We start from the raw sequence: 22,624 nt of genomic DNA, 5'->3' as shown, positions 1-22,624 counted from the left end.
TGTGGCAGAAGTTTTAGGCAACTCCTTGTTGTGGTAGTAGGGAACTGCATGAGGCTTCTTATTAAGTCACACAGGGATAGGAAATGTTTCAGAGGAACAGCCGTGTTAGTCTGTATTCGCAAAAAGAAAAGGAGTACTTGTGGCACCTTAGAGACTAACCAATTTATTTGAGCATGAGCTTTCGTGAGCTACAGCTCACTTGTGACTCTGGGAGGAATGCCTTTGCCTGCGTAGAGTTCAGCATTGCCCCTATGAACTCTATTCTCTGAGTGGAGGCTAGGATTGACTTCTGTACATTCATTAGAAGGCCAGGTCATCAAAAGTAGCTCTTATGTAGCTCACTTGCACATTGGAGCGGCCCTTGATTAGCCAGTCGTCGAAGTATGGAAACACCTGCACCTGGCTCTTGTGCAGGAAAGGAGCTATGACTGCCATGCACTTGGTAAATACTTGAGGAGCCGCTGACAGTCCAAATGGAAGGATTGTGAACTGATAATGATTATGATTCATCACAAACCTGAGGTAACTTCTGTGGGATGGCTTGATTGAAATGTGAAAGTAAGTGTCCTTCAAATTGAGGGGGTATACTAGTCTCCTGGATCCAAGGAAGGGATAATGAAGGCCAAAGAGACTATGCAGAATTTCAGTTTCTTCATGAACTTCATGAGCTCTCGCAGGTCTAGAATGGGCCTGAGGCTGCCTTTGGCTTTCGGTATTAGGAAATACCAGAAATAGAACCCCTTGCCCTTCAGCTCCTGAGAAACCTCTTCCACTGCCCCCAACATTAGGTGCAAGTGCACCTCCTTTGTGAGGAGTTGCTCACGAGAGGGGTCCCTGAAGAGGGATGGGGAAGGGGGGTGGAAGGGTAGGTGGGCAGAGAACTGAAGGGAGTATTCCCTTTCTACCATGCGGAGTACCCAGCAATCCAATGTAATACAGGCCCACGCAGGGTCGAAAGTCAGCATGGGAATGTGAGGCAGGGTGGATCCAGTGTTTGGACTGGTGTGTCACCCCCATGTGTACCTTCAAAAGGTCTGCTTCTGGCTGGAGGATTGTTTGGTCTGACCAGAGACCTGGCCTGATGACAGGTGAGGCCTCTTCTGTTATTCCTATTTCACCACCAAGAAAAGTCCTGTCTGTTTTGAGGATGGTAAAAATGAGGCAGGGGCTGCAGCTTAAAATGTTTGTTGATTAGCCGGAGTGAGGAAGCCAAGGGACTTGAGGGTGACCCTTGAGCCCTTAAGGCCATGAAGCTGTGAATCGGTCTTTTCTGAAAAGAGGGCCAAACCCTCAAAGGGGAGGTCTTGGTTGTCTGCTGGACCTCATATGGAAGCCCTGAAACTTGTAGCCAGGAGCTCCTCCTCATGGCTATCCCCAAGGCAATGGTGCAGGTGGCCGCATCTGCTACGTCAAGGGCTGCCTGCAACGATGATCGGGCAATGAGCTCAGGAGATGAGAAGGAAAACTCTGCCCAGGAGTCCTCTGGCAACAACTCCGTGAACTTGGCCATCGCTCTGCAGAAGTTGTAATTATACCTGCTGAGGATGGCCTGGTGGTTGGCTATATGGAGGTGGAGCCCTCCAGTGGAGTACATTTTCCTCATAAAGAGGTCTAGCTTTTTTGCCTCCCAATTTTTTGGGGAGGGGCCCTGGTAGCCTTGGCACTCCCGCTCATTCGCCGCAGCTACCACCAAGGAGTCCGGCAGGGAATGGATATACAGATGTTCGTACCCCTTCGAGGGAACAAAGTACTTTCATCTATTCCTCTTTGCCATTGGTGGCAAAGAGGCCAGGGTCTGCCACAGAGTTTTGGTGGTATCACAAATAGTTTTGATGAGTGGCAGAGCAATACAGGAGGGTGGGCGACTCATGGGAGAGACACAAAGGGGGGCACCAGCTAAAGTGGGGCACGTGCCATTGGTGCTGGCACACTGTGCACCAAAGATGAGGTGCTCGATGCTGGCTCTGCTGATCCGAGGTCCAAGTGTGGATGAAGCGCCTCCTCCATCAGGAGGATCTTGAGACTCTGGTCCCTCTCCTTTTGCATCCTTGGGCAGAATCCCCTGCAGATGTTGCAGCATTCTTTTTGGTGGCTTTCTCCCAAACACTTCAGACAAGAAGTGTGTGGGTCGCTCCTGGGCATAAGCTTGCCATGTGGCACACAGAGTTTAAAGCCCAGCATGCCCCATTACTGGAAGAAAGGGGAGGGGGGAACCCCCAAATGAAACACATAGAAGACTACACTAACTAGTACTAACTGGAGGGATAGCTCAGTGGTTTGAGCATTGGCCTGCTAAACCCAGGGTTGTGAGTTCAATCCTTGAGGGGGCCATTTACGGATCTGGGGCAAAAATTGGGGATTTGGTTCAAACTGCTAAGAGAGATGCTTTCCGAAGCAACAGACACGAGCGTTCCAGCAAACTGTCACAGGCGGTAAGAAGGAACTGAGGGGATGGCAGGTCAGTCTCTATCTCCAGCACGACAAAGGCACGTCCCCAGGGGCACCTGGACCAACCTGACGGATACGGCTGGGGAAAAACCTTCTGGCTGCCGTGCATGTGGTGCACAAACACCTAATTGGAACTGACATGAACAAGCACTCGAAGAAGAACTGGCATTCACAGCTTCTGTCCTGACTGCTGTGCTCTTGAATTCATATTTTCTGGTGCCTGTGCCTCCATTGGTTTCTTCTTCCCCTCCTAGTTTCAGTTTATTATTTCATCTGTTCTTTGTCTTTGTTCTTCTCCATTCCTTTCCCAGAGTTTTCCAGGCCACAAGGGAAGCCAAGATGCTCACTTAGCACCAAGCGGACACAGAGGAAGCTAAAATGACTCTCCCATTGAGAATGGCTCTTGTTCCAGATAGAACAAGACAACTCAGTCAGTGGTCAAATCTCCAGCTCTCATGAGCAGAGACCTTTCAGAGAAATATAAGTCTCAGTGCACCAAGGTTCCATCACTGAAGAGAAGAGCTACAGTATTTCTTTGAAGTGTTCCCAATTATAGTGATTCCATTGCTAGTCTTGCAGTGTTTAATGTTTTTCTTAAAACCCCAGCTCTGGAGACAAGTGACTGTGATAATTTCAGTTTTCACTGCTTAAAAATAAGCTTCTAGCCCTTGGGGTTGCAAAGAAAAACTTGAAGACATGAACGCTAAGAGCTCAAAAGCCAGAAAACAAACAAAAAAGCCCAAAAGCTATTTTCTTTTTACTCTCTTGACTTATTAGTCAATATCATGGGTTTGTTTTGGTTTTTTTTGGGTTTTTTTTGTAACAGCTGGAATTGACTTTACTGTCTCTGTTCATCTCAGGAAACGAGGCACAGTATTTGTCAAGGGGGCAAGTCACAGCAGCCTTGAGTCCCCCAGAAGCTCCAGAGCCAAGATGATTCTCCCTGAAGTGTCTACATGGTGTAGGGCCATAGTAGGGGAGAAGACAGATATACTTCCCCCTTCCCCAACGAAGTGGCCTCCCCAGAAGAAAGCATAGTGCACATCTTTGAATACAGTTCTTTCTCTGTAGATCTGGAAAGAACAAGACTGTCCCTGGAAAATATTAATAGGTGTGCTAGACCCCTTACAAAGTCAAGAGAAGATATGATCCTTGCCCCAAGGATCTTACAACCTAGTATTAGTCATGATACAGTAATGAGTAACAAGGGGGAGGGAAAATGTGGGGTAACAAATCCGATGAAGTGAGCTGTAGCTCACGAAAGCTTATGCTCAAATAAATTTGTTAGTCTCTAAGGTGCCACGAGTCCTCCTTTTCTTTTTGTGGATACAGACTAACACGGCTGCCACTCTGAAATAAGATTATGTGATTACTCAACAAGGTCTAGCACATGGCAAGATTAAGGATGTTTTGTTATTACATTCAGTCTAAATAGATGTCTTAATTATCAGCATTTGAGTAGGCCTGGAGACAATAGTGGATCATAGTGAGGGGCTTGAATTATTATTATATATTTGTCCTGCAGTAGTACCTAGAGCCCCATTAAAGGATTGGGGCCCTATTATGCCAAGCATTTTACAGATATATAATTAAGTACCATCCATGGGCTGGTGGATTTGAGAGAAAACTCAAAACAGTATTTTTGTGTATATGGGACAGTGTAAAATAAATCATGAAAATGATTATGAAGGAAGCAGACAAACAGAATATTGTGGCCTGGTTTCATTGGCAGAGTAGTGGGCAGAAATGATCTGATAAGAAGCGAGGTTGTGCTCCTTGAGATAATCAGAATATAGGGAGACCTCAGTCTGTTTAGTATCCAGATTAGTATTCCATCATTTAGGCAAGGCCCATGTTCAAATTGGGTTCAGTTCTGAGCTTTCCCAGGCTTAGGGTATAGTGATCTGGGGATTCAGTGCTTTAGAAGAACTGAGTCCAGCTAACACTGACTATGGTCAAAATATTCCAAAACCCAGCACTAGCAAATTCTGGAGATTGTAAAGTCCCCAAGACTATGTTGTGCTGTAGTTTTCACATAACTAAATTAAGAGACCAGTAGAAAAGTGATAGAGCAGAGGAGTCCAGCATGTAGGTCCTGGGAACCTCAGCGGCGAGAAGGAAATCCTGTAACACTGGAGATGACTGATCAGCCAATTTTTATTAAACTGGTTAAAAAAAAAAAATCCGAGTGTAGTATAATTGGTTTGCAGTAAACCAATTATACTAGTATATATACTAGTATAATTGATTTGCAGTAAACTCTGGCATCTGGTCTCCCTTTTAGATGGGTTTATGAGTCAGAAGACTGACAACGGGATATGAAGCCTTTTATCTGTAGATCACAGGTTTCATTTTAGCCTACGTCTATCGCGACCAAATGTTATAGCAATCTTTTCTGATGCCCTACATGAAATGAGTCTGTAATCTCAGTCTACTGGGTTCCAGTGAACAGGATTCATTATCATAAAAACAACCACCAAAATCTTCATTGGCAGTCACAGCAGAGAGGCCAGTGGGTGAATGGGCCTGGAGATTGTACTATTCTTTGTCTCTGTAAGGTGGTACTCTCCAGGGCTAACATGCCTTGGTGGGCATGGTGTGAAGACTTACCTTTGTTACTGACCATATAATAGCTGTTCTGTGAATAAACAATTAACTTCTGTCTCCAGTGTTGTCGATGCAGTATCCTTCACAAGTATCAAATACCCTAACATCTTAAGTAAAACATAGCTACCAAACAATTGCTGTCAGTATTTAACTGCCATAGCATATAATCAAAAAACAAATAATGTGCTCTTTCCATAGAAAGTAACTGCAGATTTGATGTAATGTGTTTTAGTCTATACCCCTATCAATCAGGCTACTACCTCTACAAGACCATGTTGCTTCCTTTGGTCTTGAAAAGTACAGTTGTTGGGGTTTTTTTTAACAAGTTGGCAAATGCGATCTAGCATATTGAAAATACACACACACACACACACAATTTTTCATGTACAAAGTACTAGCGTTTTTAACTAGGATAGAATATGCACAGCTTCCAGAAGGATGATTTCTGTAAATGAATTGGGAAGAGAAGCTTATATCTGCAAATCAAGTACCTTGTATTCATTCACTTTGGTGGCAGTAAGTTATAATTTGAGAATGCTACACTAAATGAGCTTAGTGCAGAAAACATCCATAGACTCCTTCCTGCCTCACTTTTTCTGAATTAATTTGATGGTCTAATTTTCAAATCCCTCTCTCTTGGAGGGAGAATACCATCCCAAGAACAACTGCCTTGTTTGTGGTAAGTTAAACCACTGATCACCATCCCTCGGAGTGCTTACTCACTTGACAACTCAAAAAATGAAACTGCAGAGCCATTAGACTGTTAGAAATTAACTCTTATTGCATTTCTGCATTAAACCCATTGCTGAAATTATTTTATTTGCTTTCTTCTTCATGAATTTCTTCTCAACAGTCAAGCATTCAAAAGTTGTATTATATAGTACAGTTAATAGCTTACAATAGAGTTTAATGTAGTTGGCATGGGAGAGAGTGAGTAATTCAAACTCCAGGAATTTACAATGGATGGTTAAACAATTGCACAGAATCTCTTCGGTTACTTTTATACCCACTTGGTGCTCATGAAGGTGTGGCGACTAATTGTTTACAGCTAGCTTATACAGCTCTGCCAGTTCTCTTCAATGTGAATTTAAGAACACCCTATTTCATTCCTGCACCTCTTCTCAGCAATAATTCTTCACCATGCTACCGAGATTTTATAAAATAGACCAATATGCACAGAGGAGTCAGATCACTCCACCACACTCATTTGCACTTACAATCAAAAGTAGAATTTGAACCCAGGTTTATAAAGCAGAGATGGTGAAATGCATTAATCCACTTGAATCATCTAGCCATTTTCATTTCTTTCAATGCTACAAGATATAACTTGGATCTGGTAAAAGTCCTATTAAAAGAGTGTTGTTCATGTTACTACTGCTAGTGTTCAGTACTTAATGTTGGTGATCTCAGCCACTTCTGCATTTTATTTTATTGCAGGCTCTGATACTTCACCAATTAGGACGCTATAGTTTGGCTGAGAAGATTCTCAGAGATGCTGTCCAGGTGAATTCTACAGCCCATGAGGTTTGGAACGGTCTTGGGGAGGTGCTGCAAGCTCAGGGCAATGACGATGCAGCAACAGAGTGCTTCCTGACAGCATTAGAGCTTGAAGCCAGCAGCCCAATTGTCCCTTTTACCATCATTCCACGAATTCTGTGAGATAATATCTTGATTACAGAGTTCATCATGTTTCAAGTTTTGGATTTGAGAGTGAGGAAACACAACATACAGGTCTCTTTGATAACGCAGCTTGGTTTCAGAGGTAACAGAAAACCCCACAAAATTTGTTAACTATTGTGGGGAACCTGACAAAGCATTGAAGTGATACGATATTTTAATGTTAGTGAGGAAAAAATGACTAACCAAAACCAAAACACCTCTCATAGATGCCTACATTTTTTTCCCATGGTAGTTATGAAACCTGATTATATTGTTCTTATAGATAATGTGCCATATTTCATTAGGTGACATCTGAGTGTTATGTAAAAATTATAATGGAATCCACCACCAAATGTAGAATAATATATTTGAATTAAAATTCAGTGGCAGAGCAGACTATTTTTAACAAGCCTGTCGTGAAAACTGTTCTCTCTCCTCCTCCGTCTCAACCCCTCTTGGCCTAAAGTCAAACTGTGAATTTTCTGTTTCCATCTCTATACTAGTCCAGGCCAGAAAATCAGTTGAAGAGTTCTTGGTTTTGGTTGTTAAAAACTGTGGTGTGTGTGGCTACTTGTTATCTTTACTTAAAACAAAGGCTGAGTACAAGAATATTTATATTTTACCAATGTATGCCTGCTACAAAAAAAGAAAGTATTCGTTATTTAAGTGTAACTTTTTTATGTGAATTCAGAGTTTATTTATCGATGGAAATATGTAAAAAGAAGCTTCAAATGGAATATTTACCGACATTCCTTATACATTACTCACACTTGGAAGATTATGTTAATAATAAAAAGATTTTTAAATGGCCCCTGTGGCTGTCCTCTGTTTGAAAGTGCAATGAAAGGAAGTGGAAATGGTAACTCGTGAGTGCAGCTCATTGATGTTGGGCCTGTGGGGAGACCATCTGGCTTTGAGAAGATCACCTTTAGCACTGCTTATGTGCAGTGAGGTCAAGAGAAAAAGGGGCACATCGGATATCTTTGCCTAGTCTTCTAGTCTTGTAAAATATCCCGCCCGCCCCCGTTTTTTTTTCCCCCAGAGGATAGAAAAATCTTCACTCCATCCCATGGTAAATGCTCTCATGGAGTTAATTTGGACCAATATAAAAAATTTAAAATCAACCCAATTATACAAGACACTTTTGAAAACAAAGTGTTAGGAATCAGAGAGCTCATTGGTCTGTCTGCCATACCATATCTGACTGTCTTCATGCCTTAACAGAAATATTCATTAAATAATACTTTGCTGCATTGATTGATATGCTAGAATGGTATATAAATTGATATCTGCCATGAGTACTTGGATTTGTCTCTTTCTGGAGAACCTTAGACTTCATAACCCTGCCATATATTCACACATTCTCAGCCCTATTCTGAAGTTTCCTTTACCTGTACCCCTACAGTATTTGGAAAGAATATCTTAAATGTTTCTCCCCAGCTTTCACCATCCTTTGCACCTGTCTCACAAAGATCTCACACTCATTGTCTTGTGGCATGTTACTAGCAAGGCAGCGGCAGCAATTGTGCCAGGTTGTTAGTGGACAGAAGTGTTTGCCAGAGCTTCTCGGGGAGGGAGTGGATAAGAATCATCTACAGTTGCTGCACAGAAAAGAGCCAGTCCCTAACAGACTCGCCCGCCTCTTCATCCTAATATGGGGCAGGTGTTGAATCTGGGAAATTTTCCAGATTCCTCATGAAGCGAGGTGAGCGATGGTGCTTGCACAAAGCATTGCTTCCTTCAGTCTGTCACTCACCCACAAGAAGTGATTTTAAAGTGTTCAGCATATGCATAAGATAGTGGATGACTCTGGCAAATACTTTCTCTAGAGCAGACAGAGGACCTTTACTAACACTTCTGTTTCTTCCATGTACATTCTAGCGTTTTCTAACAGTAGGAGACCCAAGCTGGCCCCATGCTCAGCGATGCACTGATTTGTTTTTCTTTCTATTTCATGTGGCCGATAAGATTGAGGCAGCTTTCAAATTTTACCTGTTAGCTTAATCCTTAGAACACACATCCTCTGTAAAGTGCACTGTTATACTGTGTAGCTCCCAATTCATAAACCCAGGCGTAACCCTCCCAGCCCCAGTCAGCCCAGAAACATCACATTACTCCTTCCTTCTTCCAGCCCCCCTTCCCCCGTTTGCTTTCGTCTCTTGACAAGACATGGTCCTGTTTTCTCTTCCTTGACAGCGGGCCTAGGCAATGTCTTAGTCATCCCTCCATGTCATCTGCCCGCTGCTGAACCCTCCGAGTAGCTACAGCTCACAGTGTACACTGTCTGTGACTCCTTTCAGCCCCTAAAACATGTTTGAGCCCAACAGCCATGACTCCATGCCTAATAACTAAAAAGGAAATGGAGAAATTAACACTTGTGTGTGATTTTTGTCCATGGTAAACCTTGGTTTTGCCAGTTTCTTTAAATACCCATCATCTGCTCTGCCTTCACACAGACATTCCTACCCACCGTTCTTCAGCTCTCCACCCTTTCACTATTGCAGGAAGGCTCTTCTGACAAGGCACAGTGAGTTTACATCAAGCTCTGAGACATCAGGCTTACTCTTCTCCCATAGGGAGAACCTCACCACACCTCACTTGAGAATGTCCTGCTTATTCTAAGGCATAAACATGCACAAAAAGTTTGCTAAAATATGGGGGGATCCTTTTAATCCCAGAATTGTTGCTTGATCCCTTTCACTTAATTCAAAGTTCTAGCCTCTTTTGATAAACTCTCCCAATGGTAATGATAGCTGTGTAATGTTAGGTCACTCTTCTCTGCTCCGTTAGCGGATAGCCTGTCACACCTATTGTACACTTCAGTACTCCTGGGGGAATTCTGGGCCTAAAAATTCTGTGCACACTAATTGCTGGGAGTGAACCTGGAGGGGTGTTAGGTGTGAATTATGGAACAGTTTTTTGGGGGATGGGAGGGACTGTTAAGGAGTTGGGCAGCCTCCCCCAGTCAGATCCTGGATGATCCCTAGCCTCTCCCAATCAGTCAGGCATGTCTGTCCCTGTCCCCATGTATCTCTGCACCCCCCACCACATCCCCATGTGTCCCTGCACCCTCACTCCCAGTCAGCCCCCACTCCAGTCTGAACCCCAGTCTGTCACCCCCACAGAAGTCCCATGTGCTCCACTCTCTCTGTCCCCCCACCCATCTCCTGTGCCTCTTCACCTGGCCCAGCAGTGAGAGGCATGTGGCCTCTCTTCCTCCCTATCAGCTGCTGACTGATACAGCCAGTGAGCGGTGAGCCGTCTGCTTCTGTTCTGGTGACACAGCAGCCCCTGGTGGGCAAAGGGTATAACTGCAACACCTCTCCCACAGAATGTATTTTCTGTGGAGAAAAAAAAATCCACAGTGGTGCAGAATTCTCCCAGGAGTAACTTCAGGTATAGCAGTGTGTGGAACAGGATTTCATGTTCTTTTCATGGAATCAGTTTCATTATTTTTTTCCACAAGACTTTACCGCCTACAAATTGTCTGGTCAAAACAAAAAAACTCAACTACATGCTTTTAAAAATGGAGTGTCTATGCAAGGTCAAATTTAGGAGTTTTCAGACTTTAGCAAGAGCCCACCCCCATAGCACATTAAATGGCAGAATTTGTTTAAACATCACTTAATTTACCTTCTTAAAAGTTACCAGTTTTAGTAGCTGCATGCAGTCTTTATTAAATCAAGATTCTGCATAAGGAAGGCCAAGAACATGTATTTTATGCCTGGGCTGTATTCTCGTCAGCTGATCTATACACCTTTTGCCATCTGTCTTATATCTCAGTAGTAGTTAGAAAAAGGTATATGCACCCAGTCTAAGTAACACGTCCTAGTGAAAGATATCGTGGTCTGCTCTCTTTGAAACAGGCTGAGTGACCTACTGAGACCCCAGCCTCTAGTAGCACCTGGACTCTGAGACCTTAGTGTTGTAAAATATTCAAAACAGAATTTTTATTTTATTCTGTAGCTTGGCCCACATGAAATGTGGAGCACCTCTTCGTAAACTGCTATAAAAGTCTTCTGATCTTCAGCCTGGAAAGAAAATTGCATCCCTTTTACAATGTGTATTTCTTTCACCTCAGACTGTGGTCCAGTAGAATTCAATCAGGACAAAAAACTGATTGCAGATTTTCTTTTTCAGCCAGAACTTTTCTTTGTCCTTCTCAAAACTAATTGCATCTGGTGCTACTAAGCATATGCAAAACTAGTGGTAGTTACAGCCACTGTGCATAAAATGACTGAACCTACAGAGCTTCATTAGACAACATTGCCATTTAAGTCAATGAGGCAAATACATCACTCTAACTAGTTAAGTAATAGGACTTACACAAGGAATTAATTCAGCCCAAATGTGTCTTGCCTGGATGAGGACAGCAGGATTCAGAGAGAGGCAGAACCAACCCAATTGTATCTTCCATATTGTTCAGCATCTGGATATTATACAATCTGAATATCAGACATTTATGCAAAAATATGTTATTTTGGAAACATTTTTTCTGAAGGTTCTGTTCTACTCTGTAAAGTGACGGTATTAAACTGACAAGGTGGGTGAAGTAAAGTTAAAATGGCATCTTGGAATTCTAGATTTATTTTGTCTAATTGCCTATGAAAATTTACTCAGTTTTCAGTTAAAATGACACTTTGCCCTGACCAGCAACCCTCATACTCAACCTGGGCTATTACCTTCTCTCTCATCACCATCAGTAATAAAGGTCATGTAGGCCAAATTATGTCTTCAGTATCACCTGTGAAACCCCACTGCATCCAAATTATGTTCTGTTCTATAGCACTGCCCCAGTTAATTGAAGGCTTAGAGTATTATATATATTATTATATATATAGTATTGTCAGTGGCATCTAGGAGCCACGTATATACATAATTCACCCTACACAATCTTTATTAGTGGTGAGGCCAGAGAAGAAAAATAGCCAACTTTACTCTGCACCCAATTTGAGTTTTCAGGGCAAGATGGGTAAAAAAAAAATATTTGTATTTGTAAATTTGCCAATTTGTCAAAATCTTGGAAATCTTTTCTGAAACCTGCCTGGGTTTCTAGGGCTTTCAGGCTCTCTGTTAGCTGGAAATCCTGACTCCCAGACATGCAGCTCCTTGACAACCTTGCTTTCAGGGTCGCTGGCTCTGGGGCAGCCCACTAGGCTGGCTGCCTCGGAGTTGGGGCTCCCAGGGTTTCTCGCATCCCCAGCTCACATTGCATTGCATGATGAATTTCAAAACTTTGGGGTTTTGTTCAAATCTGAATGAAACAAAATTTTGAAATCACAAATTTCTCTGCAAAAGATTCTCATTCTCCCAGCTCTATTCATATCATACAAAAGCCAGACTCTGACCCCCACAATGCCATTTTTACAGTCATTCAACAGCAACTGAAGTCAGTACTTTTTCTGAATGTATCAGAGTAACAGCCGTGTTAGTCTGTATTCGCAAAAAGAAAAGGAGTACTTGTGGCACCTTTATTTGAGCATGAGCCTCTAAGGTGCCACAAGTACTCCTTTTCTTTTTTCTGAATGTAGTTCACAAGACAGGAGAACAACAAAGAACATAGCTTCTTCGCTAGTGAGGGAGTGCTAATTGAATCCTGACTGACTGGGAAGCCGGAAGTAATCACCTTCTATGGAACTGTAGACATAAAAATCTGTTTAAGATAGGAAAAGGTTAATATGCTTGAAATGTGATGACAGTTTATTTTGATTGTGTTTTTTTAAATAAGATGCATTCAGAGCAGACCGTTTCAGTCACATCACTTGAAATTGGCATTACTGTACCACACTTCATCCAAGAATAGATTAAACTTCACAAGACTGCTCCAAGCCAGGTACAGAACATTGATGACATTTTACAGGTGAATAAACTAGATCCATGAGATCTTAAGTCTGTAGCAGCAAGTTGAACATAGTCTTGACTCCCACTCATCTGTTCAAATACAGCCTCCACATAAAAAAAAAAGGACTTGTGGCACCTTAGCAACTAACAAATTTATTTGAGCATAAGCTTTCGTGAGCTACAGCTCACTTCATTGGATGCATGCAGTAGAAAACCTAGCCTCCACATAAATTCACATTCTCCATATGAAACCATCACCATGTTGGAAGGTCTCTGGAACGATTGTTAGCCACAATAGCAGCTAGTGATAATTGACGGTGAGATACCAGGGTGAGGGAAGACACCATTAAAGAGCCCAGTCCGTGGTTCTCTCACTCTTTTCCATGCCAGGACCTGCCACCTCCCTTGTAGCCTTCATTTACACTTGATCCCTTCCCCTTAAGCAGTATGAAAGACCAACAGGGCTGAGAAGCCATGGCTTCTCAAACACCACCCTTTAAAAATATGGGTCCCAAATAACAGTCGAAGGGCCACTCTGGTCTATAGAGGTGCTTACCCCACATGTATAAACTGAGGGCTACATTCACAAAAGAATTTATGTGCCTAAATCCCAGGATCAGGTCCCACTAGCATTCACAGCCCCCTGCTCATCTGCTGCTGAACCACCTAATCTTGCTGAGCACCTACATATTTGCCATAAACATTCCCACAGCACATGCACGCTACAGTTCCAGGCCAGGCATCTGGCAGCCTGCTCCCCAGAGCAAGTCAGTGTACAATATGCATTCCTCTGCCTAACTCAGCTGCAGGGCCCAATCCAGTGAGTATGCTTGGACCTCACCTACTGGTGTGAGTGCCTACAGATGAGCTTGCACAAAACAGCTGTGTGGGGGCCAAGAATCATTGGGCCAGGAAGAGTTGTGCAAATGAAGCTCTAGACTGGTGGTTACAGCACTCATGTGGGAGACCCCCCCGGAGCCAGTCCTCCTCCATGCTAATGACTTCTTTTTATTTAACCACACTGAAACGGCTTCAACCGGAGACACTGGGGGAGCGCCACAGCAGACATTTCCAGAGCCCTCACCTGAGAGGTGGCAGATGCCTGTTTAAATCCCTTCTTCCTCAGGCAGAGAGGAAGACTTGCATTTTTTTGGGGGGGGGTGTCTTCCACATGCTAGGTGAGTACCCTAACCACTGGGGTAAAAGATCTGTTGGGAGGCTGCTGCTTCTTCCCTGGCTTTTTGCTAAAACAGTGCTTTCCCCAAGCTTCAGTTTCTTTCTTGCCTTGAGCACCTTCCCATAGTGCATTAAAGCAACATGACTAGCAGCTGTCATGAAGTTTGTTCTCTCAGCCTCTCCGTTGGGGGAGAAGTGTGTGAGTAGAATGTTGTTGGTTTGGTTTTCTTTCTTTTAGCACTATACACACATAGCTATTCCTATGTAGAAAAGGCAAGGTCTGAGGAAATGCACTTGGAGCAGGAGGTAGTGAGTGTGACATTACTCCCCCTATCTTTATGGAAATATGCTTATGATATGGATATGGCAAAATGGAGATATATTTTATGCAAGTTGGGTCTTGTAAGGTATCATCAGAAAGGTTATTATCCAATCTGTGATTATCATGTGATTATCCAATCTGTATGCATGTATCATTTCTGTATCTAAAGTTATCAGTATTGACTATGTAACAACTACAACTGTGTGTGTGTATTTGGGAGACACCTACCAGACAACAGACCATCAACCTTGATGGGCCATTAGGAGGAACAATAAGACTTTGAAGATACTAATCTCGCTCCTTCCAGAGAGGCGTCCTGGGCCGTAGCTGTGATGCTACTAGGGCAGGTGGTCCTGTCACCTGGTACTAAACACCATCTTGGACTTCTAGTAATTTTCCATTAAAAGCAGGGGGTGGTAAACAAAGATTCCAGCCTTAGGTAAATCTTATTTAAGGCTGGGGAGTAAGGCAAACAGGACTCTTCTCCATTGCCTTCCTGCCCAAGAAGAAAGACTGCTGACCGTACCTGAAGAGACAAAGGAACTGAGCAGTGGGAAAGGACTGAGTCCAGACTAAGACAGGAGTCTAGTCCAGTCTGTAAAGAGAAATAACTAGAATTCTAAGCTACAGAAATTCTGCAACTTGACTAAAATAACATTTAGGGTGAGAAATTATTTCTTGAAACCAGTCTCTTTAAGATCTTAAGCTTAGTATGCATGTTCTATTTGCTTTGTAATCTGCTTTGTTCTGTTTGCTATCCCTTATAATCATCACTTAACATCTGCCTTTTATAGTTAATAAATTTGTTTTATTGTTAAACCCAGTTTGTGCAATTTCTAACTGGGGGGAGGGGGTTTAAGAAGTTGTGCATATCTTCCTCCACATTGAGGGAGGGGTGAATTTATGAGCCTATGTTGTATAGATTTCTCTACAGCACAGGACAATATTATTTTGGGTGTACTTTCCAGAGGGGAGCTGCACTTGAGTGCTGGGTGATTTCCTAGCTGAGTCTTCTCATAGAGAGAATTCCACGATATGCATCTGAGGAAGTGAGCTGTAGCTCACGAAAGCTTATGCTCTAATAAATTGGTTAGTCTCTAAGGTGCCACAAGTCCTCCTTTTCTTTTTGCGAATACAGACTAACACGGCTGTTACTCTGAAACCTCTCATAGAGAGCTGTTTGCAGACTCTGTGTGATTCCAAAGGTGGTGCGTCCCTACCTGTGTGTATGCTGCCAGAGAGCCTAATTCAGCAAAACATAGAGGAAGCCCAGGCGAGTGGGGCAGGCCAGCTCAGAGAAATCCCAGTACATCAGGTGGCATCCCAGAAGGGGGATCCAACCCATCACAGTGTCATAGTCAAGCAGGGTAATGTGCACAGCTTATTGCTCTGAGACACTGGTGGTGATTTTAAGTGTGTTGGCTGGAGAACAGACAAAGTGGTTACTCGTTTGTTATTTTCTGTTTGCTTATTTCGGGTAAGGGAAATAGAGGCAGAAAAGCAGCAAGATGAGTGAAAATAGTGAAACAGTTGCTAAGTTGGAGCTCTGCAGGTTCTAGGCAGAAGAGAGGGAGAAAGAACACCAGACATAGTTGGAACTGAAACAGACAGAAATCGATGAGCAAAAAACAGCCCACCAGAGAGCCATGGAACTTAGACAGCTCAAGGCTGATAAGGAAAGAGAAGCCCAAAAGCATGAACTGGCTGTAATGGAGTGGAAGAGCAGAATCCCATCTTTCCAAAAATCCACAGGTGAGAGCGGTTGTGTCCTCCATACAGCGAGTCCAGGGACATTGCTGAATATTTCATCCCCTCTGAGAGGCTGTGTATGCTCCATGCAATTCCTGAGGATGAACAGATGACCACTTTGGTTGCAAAGTTGACTGGGAGAGCTTTGGACATATTCAGTAAGATGCTAATTGGTGATACTGCCACTTATGGTAAATTTAAGGAATTGGTTTTAAAACAGTTTCAGATTACACCTGGAACGTAGAGTAAAATTTAGAAGCTCTAAGCCCTGGTCTACACTAGGAGTTGAGGTCGAATTTAGCAGCCTTAAATCGATTTAACCCTGCACCCGTCCACATGACAAAGCCCTTTTTTCGACTTAAAGGGCTCTTAACATTGATTTCCTTACTCCACCCCCGACAAAGGGGATTGGCGCTGAAATCGGCCTTGCTGGGTCGAATTTGGGGTACTGTGGACGCAATTTAACGGTATTGGCCTCCAGGAACTATCCCAGAGTGCTCCATTGTGACCGCTCTGGACAGCACTCTCAACTCAGATGCACTGGCCAGGTAGACAGGAAAAAGCCCACGAACTTTTGAATTTCGATTTCCTGTTTGGCCAGCATGGCAAGCTGCAGGTGACCATGCAGAGCTCATCAGTAGAGGTGACCATGATGGAGTCCCAGAATCACAAACGAGCTCCAGCATGGACAGAACGGGAGGTATGGGAGCTGATCGCTGTATGGGAAGAGGAATCCGTGCTATCAGAACTCCGTTCCAGTTTTCGAAATGCCAAAACATTTGTCAAAATCTCCCAGGGCATGAAGGACAGAGGCCATAACAGGGACCCGAAGCAGTGCCGCGTGAAATTTAAGGAGCTGAGGCAAGCCTACCAGAAAACCAGAGAGGCGAACAGCTGCTCTGGGTCAGAGCCCCAAACATGCCGCTTCTATGGTGAGCTGCATGCCATTTTAGGGGGTTCAGCCACCACTACCCCAGCTGTGTTGTTTGACTCCTTCAATGGAGATGGAGGCAACACGGCAGCAGGTTTTCGGGATGAGGAAGATGAGGTTGTAGATAGCTCACAGCAAGCAAGCGGAGAAACTGGAACCAGGAACTGTTTTTCACCCTGGACCTGGAGGCAGTCCCCCCCAAACCCACCCAAGGCTGCCTCCCAGACCTGCCAGGCGGAGAAGGGACCTCTGGTGAGTGTACCTTTTAAAATACTGTATATGGTTTAAAAGCAAGCATGTTTAATGATTAATTTGCCCTGGCATTCGTGGCTCTCCTGGATATACTCCCAAAGCCTTTGCAAAAGGTTTCTGGGGAGGGCAGCCTTATTCCATCCACCATGGTAGGACACATTACCACTCCAGGCCAGTAGCACGTACTCGGGAATCATTGTAGAACAAAGCATTGCAGTGTATGTTTGCTGGCGTTCAAACAACATCCGTTCTTTATCTCTCTGTGTTATCCTCAGGAGAGTGATATCATTCATGGTCACCCGGTTGAAATAGGGTGCTTTTCTTAAGGGGACATTCAGAGGTGCCTGTTCCTGCTGGGCTTTTTGCCTGTGGCTGAACAGAAATGTTCCCTGCTGTTAGCCACGTGGTGCGGGGAGGCAAAATGCGACCTTGTAATGAAAGCACATGTGCTATGCATGTATTGTTAACAGCAAGGTTTACCGTGAAAGAGTGTACCCGCTGTTCTATAAAATGTGTCTTTTTAAATACCACTGTCCCTTTTTTTCCCCTCCACCAGCTGCATGTGTTTCAAGGATCACAGGATCTTCTCCTTCCCAGAGGCTAGCAAAGATTAGAAGGCAAAAAAAACGCACTCGCACTGATATGTTCTCTGAGCTCATGCTGTCCTCCCACACTGACAGAGCACAGACGAATGCGTGGAGGCACACGTCAGAGTGCAGGAAGCACAAAATGACCGGGAGGAGAGGTGGCGGGCTGAAGAGAGGGCTGAAGCTGAAAGGTGACAGCAGCGTGATGAGAGGAAGCAGGATTCAATGCTGAGGCTGCTGGAGGATCAAACTAATATGCTCCAGCGTATGGTTGAGCTGCAGGAAAGGCAGCAGGAGCACAGACCGCCACTACAGCCCCTGTGTAACCAACCACCCTTCTCCCCAAGTTCCATAGCCTCCTCACCCAGACGCCCAAGAACGTGGTGGGGGGCCTCCGGCCACCCAGCCACTCCACCCCAGAGGATTGCCCAAGCAACAGAAGGCTGGCATTCAAAAACTTTAAAGTTGTAAACTTTTAAACTTGTCCTTCCCTCCTCCACCACCCAGGAGACATAGGATGATGGTTAGCTGAGCGGGATCCATGCTTGCCATGGTATGGCATCTGCACAGGTAACTCAAGAAAAAAGGCGCAAAACAATCGTCTGCCCTTGCTTTTACGGAGGGAGGGAGGGAAGGGGGGCCTGACCATATGTACCCAGAACCACCCGCGACAATGTTTTAGCCCCATCAGGCATTGGGATTTCTACCCAGAATTCAAATGGGCGGCAGAGACAGCGGGAACTGTGGGATAGCTACCCACAGTGCAACGCTCTGGAAGTCAACGGTTGCCTCAGTACTGTGGACACACTCCACCGACTACATGCACTTAAACCATGTGTGTGGGGGGACACAGAACTGTATAAAAACGCTTTCTACAAAACCGACTTCTATAAATTCGACCTAATTTCGTAGTGTAGACATACTCTACTAGAGAGGCTGGATTAAGTAACGTGGCTCAGTGAAATCCGAGTACATCAGGTGCCATCCCAGAAGGGGTGTCCAGCCCGTCACAGTGAGATTTACGATGGGCCTAATGTGCTGGGAGAGTTCAGTCCAGTCTCTGACAGGTTCTGGAGAAAGCTCTATCTGCAGCACAGATGAGTTTTACCCTTACTCTAGAGAGGACAAAGTTGTCACCCAAAGGCTTCGTCCCAAAGCCGTCCCATTGAGCCCAAACAGCAGATCTGTGGTGAGACTTCAAAAGTCACAAGAGTTGGTGCTTCCCAAACAGCACCTCAATACTGATATGGAATTGGCAAGGGCAAGCGAGCCCAGGAACCACAGCTTGCAACCTTGAGAAGTCCTGTCTCCCAAATCCAAGCCCGAGACCATTTTTGTTGCATTAGCATTTATTTACACTAATGGTTGTACACTGAGGGTACAAAGATTTGAAACATAAGGCAGAGGAGAGGAGAAACACGTACTGCCTGAAATAGTGATTGTAGTGCAATACACAACAAGGCTGTTCAATGATTGACACAGAAGGGCCCCACTGCAGCATTCTCACGTTAATGTATTCATGAATTAAATATCATCTTCCCACATGCGTAGTTCAGTAATAGTTTCCTCTTGTTTGATCATCCTACAGCCCTGCTTCTGCTGTACAGCACTGTTGTGTGGACTATTAGCTTGAAAGGAAGTCACATTTATAGTGACTTGCATCTGACTTTCACCTATAATCACAAAGAGCTATTCTTCTGAACTGAGTTTCCAACTGGGTGAACATTTTGTGTGATTTGACTCAGCTGCAGAAGTCTCATGAAATCCCTAAGATGGCCCAGTCAGTTAACAATAGCCTGATGCTCTGGTCTGATTCAGCCACAACTGTCCCCGCAACATAGCGCTGTCCACACCAGTGCTTATATCGGTGTAACATAGGTCAACATAAATTATGTTGACCTAGGCTATAGTGTAGACCTAGCCAGCATCTCACACTTCTCCTGAGAAAAGCTAGGTCAGCCCTTTATGTCTAACTCCAAGAGAAGCTTCATGGCTGAGAATCCTGAACAGAAGGAAGCCCCTCCCTTCAGCCCATGAGTCTCCTAAAGCCCAGACCAGTGGGAGTTTTGCATTTAAGTCCTACCCTTTTCCTCTGTATTTCACTCTTAGACAGCTCCCCACTCCGCCTGCAGCTTCATGGACTCTTAACGGTGGCTCTGCACTGCATTTGAATAGCAGAGGTGATGCTGCCATACAATGTTCCTGCCTTTACCTCAAAGGTGGGATTCTCTCCAGAGCACTACAGACAATTCCTCTAGCTCCCATGTAGTCCTGGCCCAGTGACTGGTTTAAGGTCCAAAACAGGCACGGTCTTGAGGCCAGGACAATCAGACGTTAAAGTGATGGTGTGTTTATGTGCGAACAAAATTCTATTTAGGATCATGGGTGTGATGCACTCTATATGATTTTATAAAAATATGCTAATGAGTGAATATAATGTAACTGGAATATGCTTCATGCAAAAGGTCTCTTGTAAGGGATCATTATAAAGCTTATAATCTACTGAGTGTGGTCATTCTATTTGTATAAATGTATCACTCTTGTATCTGAAACTAGAAATATAAAATATAACTCTGAGGGCCTATTGTAATTATGAAAAGCGTGGGCCATTCATGGTGGTTTGGAATCTTGATGGCTTCCATTAACCGGGACAATTGTCTGTAGATGGCTCTGTTTCACTTGTAAGTCTTCCTGTATACGTGTGTGCTGGCAAGTGGGTAATGAAGTCTTACAGTGGCATGTGATTTTGTCACCTGAATGGAATCCATCTTTAACCTGGTGCTTTCCATTGAGAAGGAGGGGGTGGGAACCCAGACAGGGACAAAGGATGCCGCCTAATGTAAAAGTTATATAGGTGGGTTGAACAGAACAAAGAGAGGCGGCCATCACGAGAAATCCCCTAGCTACCACCTGAGTGGAACAAGGGCTGTACCAGGGGAAAGGATTTGGCCCAGACTAGAAAGATGTCCGGTCTGTGAAAGAAACTTATTGAAACATCTCTAAGAGTGAGATTTTATCTGTATTCAGTTTTTATTAGTGTACTAGACTTAGACTTGCATGTTTTATTTTATTTTACTTGGTAATTCACTTTCTGTTACTACTTGGAACCACTTAAATCCTACTTTCTGTATTTAATAAAATCACTTTTTACTTATTAATTAACCCAGAGTATGTATTAATACTTTGGGGGGAACAGCTGTGCATATCTCTCTATCAGTGTTATAGAGGGCAAACAATTTATGAGTTTACCCTGTATAAGCTTTATACAGGGTGAAATAGATTTATTTAGGGGTTGGACCCCATTAGAAGTTAGCCATCTGAGTGCTAAGAACAGGAACACTTCCTAAGTTGCTTTCAATTAAGCCTATGGCTGTTAGGGGATGTGGTTCAGACCTGGGTCTGGGGTTGCAGCAGTCTAGCGGGTCTGGCTCAAACCAGGCAGGGTACTGAAGTCCTTAGCTGACAGGGCAGGAAAGCAGGAGCAGAAGTAGTCTTGGCACATCAGTTGGCAACCCCCAGGGGGTTTCTGTGATCCAAATGGGTTTTAATTTTTCTCTTTCTATAGCCCCAATCAGACCCCTCAGCAGTAACTAAGTCACATGGGCTCACAGGCAGAGAGGAGGCAAAAAACAAAACAAAAAGTCCCAGTAAAGAATCGCTGAACCATTTCTAAAGTAGTTCTGCCCCATTAATATTATTAGTGCCTTTGTCTACACCAAGGTTTTCAGCCAGCAATCTAACTGCACCAGTGCACTCCTCTAGCAGACACATTTTGCACAGGTGCACTTGGCCCTGCTTTGAAATGCACATTAACTGCAGCAATATAAATCACAACTATGCTACAGCTTTGGATCAGTGGCTGAAATTCCAGTGTACAAAAAGCCAGGTTACAGTAACTTCCTAGGGTGCCCCAGCCGGATCTGGAGCCTCATTAGGCACAACACTATACTGAGTGCACAGTGCAAGACCCTCTGTGTCCCAAAGAGCACATGAGCTAAAACAGACATGTCACTCAAATGGAGGGTGAAAGGAAGGATCATTATCTCCATTTTACAGATAGGAACTGAGGCACAAAGAGATCTAAAGCACTCAGCTCCCATGGACAAAATGGAAGCAGTGTTAATGCTAGTGCTGAGTTTCTTTTGAAAACGTTCTCACAAGTGACCTGCCCTTGGTCACACAGAGAGGCAGGCTATGGTAGAGCTGCGACATACACCAAATACATGATGGTGTGGCTCAAGGTTTTAGTGGCATTTGTTTGCAATGACCTGCATAACTGACCAGTGGCTTTCCCATCTGGGAGTAATGCATCCATCCCAAACTTGTGTCCAGAAAACCTTTATGCTGCCCCAACCCATCTTCACTCCCTGGAGCTGCAGAATGGTAACAACCATCACATGCATAGCACTAGCCAACTGCTAACATAAGTAGGGATCACAGTCTGATTCCAGCTCTCTCAGTGACTCTCTAACTCACATTTTGCGTGTGCTCCATGAAATGGTCACTTGGCTCATTAGTTGCTACTAGCTGAGCGCTTAGGAATGGCCAGTGCTGAGTATGACGTAGATGCTAAACACCTGCTCTTTTAGTTCTTTAGGCTCTGCTCCAAAAGTAGTATGAGGGCATTTAAAAATATTAAAATAGCAAAAAAAAAATTTTTTAATCCATATTTCCATGTCATTAATATTCTGAAAGCATCTTCCTCCTGCTTTTCTTACACCTCTCACACTGCCATATGCTTTCTGGGGGACTTATCCTGGTGGCCAGGCCTGTGCTGAGCTCATCCTCACCTCGGTTATTTAGAGCTCAGCAGCCACCCTGTAGGCTACATTAACTTTCCTGGAAGAAGGAAAAAAAAAAAAAAAAAAAAGAGCTGTTGACTGGTTTAGTCTTTTCCATGTTAAAGCAGATGCTGCTCTCAAAGCCCCCGAGGCTCACTGAGGGGGGGATTTTATACCAGAGTTAAAGCTCTTGCAGGGATGTGTGTCCCCATTATCTCTCAGTATTTTATGTGCATCTGTATGCCCCTGGCTCCAACCTCTCTCTCTAGCC

General features: G+C 44.0%; 1 protein-coding gene across 5 annotated transcripts in view; it reads left to right on the top strand.

Moving 5' to 3' along the window:
* The window catches only part of TTC7B (tetratricopeptide repeat domain 7B), a 302,589-nt gene extending 287,755 nt beyond the window's left edge, over positions 1-14,834 (top strand). For all 5 annotated transcript variants that reach the window (XM_073349423.1, XM_073349422.1, XM_073349421.1 and 2 more), the window contains one exon: positions 6,493-14,834. In XM_073349423.1, the coding sequence (XP_073205524.1) occupies positions 6,493-6,714 (222 nt within the window). In that variant the 3' untranslated portion in view covers positions 6,715-14,834. The remainder of the gene's footprint in view (positions 1-6,492) is intronic.
* The last annotated feature ends 7,790 nt before the right edge of the window (positions 14,835-22,624 follow it).

Source organism: Lepidochelys kempii, chromosome 6, assembly GCF_965140265.1.
Source record: "Lepidochelys kempii isolate rLepKem1 chromosome 6, rLepKem1.hap2, whole genome shotgun sequence".
Taxonomy (NCBI): domain Eukaryota; kingdom Metazoa; phylum Chordata; order Testudines; family Cheloniidae; genus Lepidochelys; species Lepidochelys kempii.
This window is presented reverse-complemented; position numbering and strand designations above follow the sequence as displayed.